Source organism: Vicia villosa, linkage group LG1, assembly GCF_029867415.1.
Source record: "Vicia villosa cultivar HV-30 ecotype Madison, WI linkage group LG1, Vvil1.0, whole genome shotgun sequence".
Taxonomy (NCBI): Eukaryota; Viridiplantae; Streptophyta; class Magnoliopsida; order Fabales; family Fabaceae; genus Vicia; species Vicia villosa.
Window position 1 is genome coordinate 44,961,977 of NC_081180.1, and position 8,378 is coordinate 44,970,354.

At 33.7% G+C, this 8,378-nt stretch overlaps 1 protein-coding gene and 1 long non-coding RNA gene across 2 annotated transcripts; one reads left to right on the forward strand and one right to left on the reverse strand.

Annotated features, from left to right (window-relative positions):
- Window positions 1-2,577: 2,577 nt before the first annotated feature.
- LOC131605203 (short-chain dehydrogenase TIC 32 B, chloroplastic-like) lies at window positions 2,578-4,362 on the forward strand. The gene is made up of 6 exons (XM_058877590.1): window positions 2,578-2,738; window positions 2,831-3,062; window positions 3,243-3,322; window positions 3,413-3,566; window positions 3,669-3,882; window positions 3,972-4,362. Exons 1-6 carry the CDS (start codon window positions 2,615-2,617, stop codon window positions 4,188-4,190), a joined length of 1,023 nt encoding a protein of 340 aa, XP_058733573.1. The 5' UTR covers window positions 2,578-2,614; the 3' UTR covers window positions 4,191-4,362.
- A 3,128-nt stretch (window positions 4,363-7,490) lies between these two features.
- Window positions 7,491-8,372, reverse strand: LOC131605209 (uncharacterized). Its single transcript, XR_009284664.1, has 2 exons — window positions 7,946-8,372; window positions 7,491-7,814 (listed from the first exon to the last, which is right to left on the reverse strand). It is a non-coding gene; the product is annotated as an uncharacterized LOC131605209 (long non-coding RNA).
- Window positions 8,373-8,378: the final 6 nt, after the last annotated feature.

Consider the following 8,378-nt stretch of genomic DNA (forward strand, 5'->3'; position numbering starts at 1 on the left):
GCGGCTAGACGATTTTTAATGCAGCTGTTAAGGATACGACATCAACAATATTGCGGCCATAGTGCGGTTGCGGAGTGCAATTTAAAACTATAAATTAACTTCTGCAATTACATGGAGAGGATATTTGGTTTCTCTTGAAAAAATAAATATAGGAATGTAATTTTTTTCTCAACTATATATGGTGTAACAAGTATATATGTTATTTGAATCAGAACTATAAATGACTAGTGAAATTGCGAGGCAATGCTTTGTTGTAACGTACTTGTGTTTCTGTTGCGACATATAATGGGCTGACATGCAAGGGTAGCACTTAACGCTCAAGTCAATGAGAAAATGAGAAGTAATATGAGAGAAAATAAATTTGAATAACTGAAAAATGACACGTTTTCTCTCTTATATTATAAAGTGGGAGCGGTTAAAATCGTATGCATGAAATGCATAGTGGCATTAAAAAATAGAAGTGTGTCGTGCATGCGGACAACCGTCTGATTGATTTGGACCTTGGATGACGATGCAGAGAGAAACATTGTCTGTTTTAAGTGAGAATGGGAGAAAACATGTTCCTCGCCGCTTCCTTTATTTTGTCTTTGAATCATTCGTCTTGGCTCTATGAGGTGCTAGAATAGTTCGTGTATTGGTAAAAAGGTGAGTGTGTGTGGTATCCTACAATGGTAGGGGATACTCAGAGCATGATTATCGGTGATTGCTTAACAATATAAGATCACCCAATGTCAGAAAATAATAATATTTAAATGCAATGATTCAGTTATCAATAAACCACCGTTGCCTATCGTGGCACCGTGGCTTTGGCAGGTTTTGGGAAACTTTTTTCCTTTTAACCAATCACAAATTGAATTGAAGTATATTGTAGTATTAGTGGGACCCAATTTAAAATTGTAAATGAGTGGTATGGATATTTGAAAGATGTATTTTAATCAATTAAATAATTGAAAACTATAAAATAATATAATGTATTAAGTGGAGTCCATTTATACCACTAAATTGAGTGGTATGGATGTGGATGCTCTCAGAGGTCTTAGTAGTTTTAACACAATTAGGGATTGTCCGGGCGGCGAGAGATCCTATGTGGTGGTGTTTATGGTGGTAGAGAGGTCAACTCACGTGAGGTGAAAGGTTATGTGATATGTGTAAATGTTGGTTAAGTTATGATGATCTCCCTTTCCCCTGTTAAGGGATAGGTATTTATAGAGGTTGTTGGACATATGGTTTCCTTGAAAATGATAGTCGGCCACTAGTCAATGGTTGATCGTTGAATCTCTATTTTCTCGGAGGACGTGGATTAGCTATTGTCTTTGACTTCACGCTGACCAAAAAGACGTCTTTCTCCATGTTTCTCAAAACTGGGCGAGTGGGAGACGCTTAGAGCGAGACGGTTCTCACTTGAGAACAACATATAGTCGTCGCCCCTTTTGAAAATCATAGCTCTTCCGCCTTAAATAAGTCTTTTACAAATATATCACTACAATTTTTTAATTAAATAATGTTTGATTACTATCCGACCAAATTGATTCTAAGAAGTAGATATTGATTTTAATTATAAAATCTGATTTTATTTAATTAAGTAATTAAATTTTTTTTAAAATAAAATATAATGTCAAATGTATTTGAAAATGGAGTTAGGAAAGGAAATCACATATCTAGATCTTGCTGAGCAATAGAGATCGTGAAACTTCTCTGTCTCTTCAACTATATCATGCATCAGATAATATAATATCCTCTTATTCTTCCCCAATACCACGTTTACATTTATATACTAATTAAGCTAAACAAAAAAGTCAAGCCTATTTAAATATTAACCATATTATATCACTATTATTTTCACTAATGAACAAACTGTAGATACGAGAGCACTTAAAATGATGACAACTTTTGTCCTCTCTTAGTCATTAATTAATTTAATATGTAACAACTAACAACCCATTTTAAGGGTTGAAAATGTTTAAGGTAAAAAATAAAAGTAGTGCAAAATGATGGAAACAAATTAATTACCTCAAAAGAAAATTAAAAGTAAAAGTAAAAAGTGACAGCAAGCAAACATCCTTCAAACGTAAGAATTTGGTTTAACTTGAGAAGTAATCTTCACATTATAATTAATTGTGAGTCTTAACTCTTAACCATATGCATTATTACATACTCCAAATTATGTTTTACCAATAAAAACACCAAAGTCCACACAGCCCACTACAAATTGCAAGCCACTAAATAAAGACAAGACAGTAATTATGAAAAATGAAGACTCCAAAAGTAAATACACAGGACCGTACATCTGGAGCGTGAATTATAGTATCATCTCAGAATTAGTCTTTGGGCCTAACTCATTTATATAAAATCGGTCTGTAAACTGTAAAGTGATGATTGCCTCCACTGATGAACATATTTTTAGGTCATATATTGTCTGATGCGAGACTCTTAATAAAACTCGATGGCACACACTGTCTGTTATTTGAGTATGCCTGTCTCATACTTTATAAATAGTATAGAAACAATCAACAATAAAGTTATATATGTGGTTTAAAACTACTTCAATCCACGCACGAGTGCTTTAATTTAATTCCATTGTGTTGTGAGCATCACAATAAAAAAGCTAATCTCGATGAAGGAAACAATAAGGTACTTAGCAGGCATTGCAGGGCCTAGTGGTTTTGGCTCAAACTCAACTGCAGAACAAGTTACTCAACAATATTCCTCTTCAAATAATCTAACTGCTCTAATCACTGGTAATTTAGTAACTATATACTTTTAGTTAGTTATTTTTTATTAGCTTAGTTAATGATTTTTTTTATATTTTGTTTGGAATTTTGAATTGAAGGTGCTACTTCTGGTATTGGAGCTGAAACAGCTAGGGTGTTAGCAAAAAGAGGAGTGAGAGTTGTGGTTGGTGCTAGGGATATGAAAAAAGCTATCAAAATCAGAGAGAAAATTAAAGAGGAGAGTCCTTATGCTGAGATTATTCTACTGGAAATTGATCTTAGCTCTCTTGCTTCTGTACAAAGATTCTGCTCAGAATTCTTATCTTTAGAATTGCCTCTTAACATTCTCATGTAAGTTTTTTTTATATGCTTGATCCATAAGTAAACCGAAAAAATAAGATCAGATTTTTAAATAACAGTTGCAGTCGGATCACGACTGCAACTGACGTAACTTCAATCGCGATGCTTTGAGATTATAGCGATCCAATCAGGGTTGTTATATTATTGGACTTAATAAATTTGTTTTTGCAGAAACAATGCAGGTGTATACTCTCATAACCTGGAATTCTCTGAGGAGAAAATTGAGTTGACATTTGCTACAAATTACTTGGGTACTTTTTTTTTTCATTAGGATAATTGGTTTGTTTCCTTTTTATTTTTATAATTATATATCTTATGTTTCTTTTATTCTTAAATTGTAGGACACTTTTTGTTAACAAAAATGCTGCTAGAGAAAATGATAGATACATCAAACAAGACAGGAATTCAAGGAAGAATAATAAATGTTTCATCAGTAATTCATAGCTGGGTGAAAAGATCTTGCTTTTCTTTCAAAGACATGCTCAGCGGAAAAAAGTACAATCACGATTTGCTTCATTTTGATGTAAAATTAAGAACAAATTCTTATATGCATTAAATTTTGTATACTAATCGATGTTTAATCGACAAAAAATGTAGTTACAATGGAACTCGCGCATACGCTCAATCGAAATTAGCCATGATTCTGCATGCAAAGGAAATGGCTAGACAATTAAAGGCGAGGAAGGCAAGAGTAACTATCAACGCAATACATCCGGGGATTGTGAGGACTGGAATTATTCGAGCACATAAGGGCTTAATAACAGATTCCTTCTTTTTCATTGCATCAAAGCTGCTCAAAACAGTATCGCAGGTTCGACTATTTCTTAAACGGACGACTACAGCTATTGAATTCGCGGTATTTATTTGAAACTTGATATGAATTGATGTGTGTGTGTGCAGGGTGCGTCAACGACTTGTTATGTTGCGCTGAGCCGAGAAACGGAATGGATGAGTGGAAAATACTTTACTGATTGTAATGAGAGTAATTGCTCAAGTCTTGCGAATGATGAATTAGAAGCTAAGAAGTTATGGAACAATACAAATGCTTTGCTTCACAAAAGACTAAGACAGGCAACAATTGGAAGTTCTTCTTCCTTATTTTCTAGACCTTGTATCTAAACACTGTGTATGTGTGTGTGTATAACTGATATCTGACATGGTACATTATCATTTATTGTACAAATATGAGACTATACAGCATAAAATTGATATCAATGTGTTCTTATGTATGATAAAGTGAGGGTTATGTTCCTATCATTTTCTTTTTTGTTATAAGATCTTTTTTGTTCCATCAACTTATTTATTTTTCTATCATGTTTTTGCAAGGTAACAATATATCATCAACATATAAAAAGAGGTATGTATGTGAAGATTTTGACCATAGCTTATAATAACCACAACTATCACAGTGGTATTTAAACACAAATGTATCAAACAACCTCAAATACCATTTTGCTATTGCCTTGGAGATTTCTAGTATCCGTACCAAGTCATCTTCGTGACACATCCAATTTTCTTTTTCTTGAATTTCAAAATGCAGAAGCTTTTTTTTTCCTCCTTTTTTCCATTTGTTGCTACAAGTGTCACTAAGTGTTGCTCTCGCCGTTCACAAGGACCAAAGCGGAAGGCGCAAGGACACCACCAATCGGTAAAGCATGTTGAGCAAGTGATCTATCATTCATCTAAGAACAAATAATTTTGTCCTCTAGACATGTCTACCACCGTCTGATTAGATCCAACGGCTATCCACACAATGCATTTTACACGTGGATTGTTTTAACCGCTCTCACTATATAAAGAGAATAGCATGTCATTTCAAGCATTCAAATTTATCCTCACTCTTACATTATAACGCCCCAGACTACTTTCAAGATTACCGACTGACTCCACAAACCAACACGAGTCTTTTCAACATGTTTTGTCCTCACTCACACGTTTTGCGAAAAACTTTCGAGAATCCCACCCATCCAAATACTACTCCAAGTCAAGACTCCTTAATTATGGAGTTCTTCTCTATTATGCTACCGAAAAGAAGATGCATCTTGTTGGTATAGACAATCATTTCTTATAAGTCTTCCTTCACGTCTCACCTCTGCACAGCCTCAGAATCCCTCTCATTTCAATATGAATTTGACGACCACTCCTCGCCCTCTTCAGTCCCTGGTGTTACATGATTCTCCTCCTCTTCGACCTCTGGTGTTACATACTCCTCCTCCTCCTCTTCAGCCTCGAGTGTTACATGTCCACTAGCTTCCGCTTAGTTCGTCCCCGAACCACATCGTATTGGAAGAAATCAGACTCTAATATTATTTATCACACTCCAGACTGCTTTAAAGATTACCGCCTAACCCCATAAATCTTCATTAAAGAAGGTCTAACTTTGTTAGTTACGCGTCAAAATCTTCATTGAAGAAGGTCTAACTTTGTTAGTTACGCGTCACTGCTACATCTATTTTATTATTCTTGTATTGAAAATTTCAATTTTAATGGTAGTTTCATGTAGAAGCAAATTGATCTAGAATCAATGACATGTCTAAAGAATTAAACATTATATTTGACATAAATCATGACACTTTACAAAAATACATTTTTGAATTTCAGACATATATCTCCAGACGTTAAAGTTGTATCTCTGATTTTTTTTTATTTAGTTAAAATAGAAGTGTCTCACTTACAACGCTTTTGTTTGATATAATTTTAAATGTGTCAGAAAATGAATCTTCGAAATCTAAAGAATATTTTTAGAATTAGCAATTCTCTAAAAGGATGTGCTAGTCCGGATACTTTGCTGTTAGGGTGTGATGGGCTTGCCCTCTTTCTTCATTAATCCATGTTGTTGCAAAAGAATGCACCCACAATGTTTATAAATACAATTGGAATTTATGCAAACAGAATAATTTTTCATTAATATTGCATTGGACATGAGATCAGTCGAGTAATCAACATCCAACTTGAATTATTACAGGTTTCACGTGGCAGTTTAGTACAGTATTCAATACTGTTGCCTTGTTGGGTCTAAGGAAGGATGGAAAGATGTGCATAGCTAATCCAAATCACAGTAGCAAATCACAATTATAAAATGTAGATAAATGTTCTTTTCATGAGGATTCCTCACCATTATGAAAAGTTTTCAATGTTCATAGTATTCAAAATTCTTCACCATTATGAAAAGTTTTCAATGTTCATAGTATTCAAAATTCTTCACCATTATGAAAAGTTTTCAATGTTCATAGTATTCAGGAAACATTTCCGGACGTATATTATTTTACGCACATTTCAATACAAATTGTTAAATAACCCTTTTTTTTTTGCGAGAAATTAAATGTGTCCAAAGATAAATCTCCAATCAAATTTGTCAACAATATAGGAGTGGAACTCAGAATAATGCATTCTAGTGTGATTTTGGATGTCTAGAGACGCATCTCCGTCTACAAATTATTTTTACCGATATGAGGTGGATCTCAGAATAACACTCGTGTGATTTTGGACGCACCCGGAGATGTATCTTCAAATACATGAAAGGCATTTTAGAATTCTCGAAGGTGTGTGATGCACACATAAGGATGGAAAGAACTCTAAATGTATCTCTAGTTCTTCACGCCTTTGAATCATACAACCCGTTTCATAAATAGTTAATTCATTTAGTCCATAGTATATATTGGTGTTTTAAAAACCGGACCGGACCGGCCGGTCGGACCGGTCGAACCGGGAACCGGCCAGATAACTGGTCTGGTGATCGGGAATGTCATTGAACCGGTCAAAACCGGTGTAAACCGGAAAAACCGGCGGTTTTTGTGAACCGGTGATTTAAATGCATTTTTTAATTTTTTAATTTTAAAAAATTAAAACAATGTCATTTTGACTATTTTAATTAAAAATTAAAAAAATAAAAAAAATAATTGTAGATGCGGTTGATTTTGTTACGGATGATTTTGATATTGAAGAAGGAGATTCAACATTGAAATAATTTTTCTTTTATTGAAATTAAATTTAGACAATGAAATTATTTTTTTATAAATTATTCAATTAAATTATGTTGAGATTAAACTTTTGTTTATATTTTATAATTATGTACTATTTGATTGTGTGTGATACCTATGTATAAAATTTGAATTTAAATTATTAACTTGTGAATTTTTTTATAATATGATATTTTCAAAAAATATAAGTACTAGTTATATTTTGTAGGGACTGAATCATCCGGTTCGACAGATTTTATACCTATATAATTTTGTTATAACGACCGGTCTATTTAACCGAGTTATCCGGTTTAACCCGGTTTAATCATGCGGTTCGACCAGTGACCCAGTGGTTCAACCAATAAATCAGTGATCCAATACCCTCACCGGTTTGATGTCCGGTTCGGTTTTTAAAACACTGGTATATATCTTAGAGACACGGGGATCCATTTTCAATACATTGCCAAGAAACGATACCAAATGACTTGACTATTGCATAATTTCAGGAAAAAGTTGAAAAGAACTATGCAAATAAAACAAGACATAATAATATAAGAAACACAAAATGGTCGCGACCAACACAAAATGGTCAAGACAGACAATACATCATGTTTTCAAAAATAATTTAGCAACCAGAAGGCAGATATGTCTGAAATGGAATGTGAATTTGTTAGCAAACACCTATCAACCTGAGTAATGAGTTATGCTTGCAAGAGCACCTCTGAGAGCTCAGCACATATTATCAAATGAGGTGGCAAACATCATATGTATTTTATTTCTTAACCTGTCAGACATGAGACACAGGAATCAGTATTAGTCAACGTTCTGTACAAGAATTATATACAAAAATCACTTAGAAAAACTGTCATTGTAGCTATTTACAATTAAATAATAAAAGAATCAGTCAAAAAAAACCTTCAACAGGAACTAAGCTGAAGAGCTGCTGAGTAGGTAGAAGGCTTGTTACCATTCTTTTGGCATTAAAAATAAATCTTTTAATCAATCGTCTATAAATAAAAAAGATCATAATTTTGAATAGTTTGCCTCCCTGTTAGATAATGCCTCCGACATCTAAGATGCATAGGTATGGTACCCGATAAGACATTTTTTTTAAAAACCTAAAATCTTAGGCCCGCTCGGGATGTTTCTAGTTTTTGGATTTTACAGTTAATAAAAAAAAAAGGTTTTTTTATTGTTGGTTTCTAATTTTTACATTAAACACATCGCTCTGCGATATCGCTTTCTTCCTCCCTTTCAAGAAAAGCTCCAGAATTTCCTATACTTCATCAGCTTTGACTCACGGCTGCCACCAGCTTTGGAAAAGTGGATCCCTCCAACAAATTTGAAG

What these genes read in the sequence shown, in the direction of transcription:
- LOC131605203 (XM_058877590.1), top strand. Translation starts at nt 2,615, where the DNA reads ATGAAGGAAACAATAAGGTACTTAGCAGGCATTGCAGGGCCTAGTGGT. An exon ending in TCTAACTGCTCTAATCACTG is followed by an intron (nt 2,739 to 2,830) that starts GTAATTTAGTAA and finishes TTTGAATTGAAG; the next exon opens with GTGCTACTTCTGGTATTGGA. An exon ending in ATTTGCTACAAATTACTTGG is followed by an intron (nt 3,323 to 3,412) that starts GTACTTTTTTTT and finishes CTTAAATTGTAG; the next exon opens with GACACTTTTTGTTAACAAAA.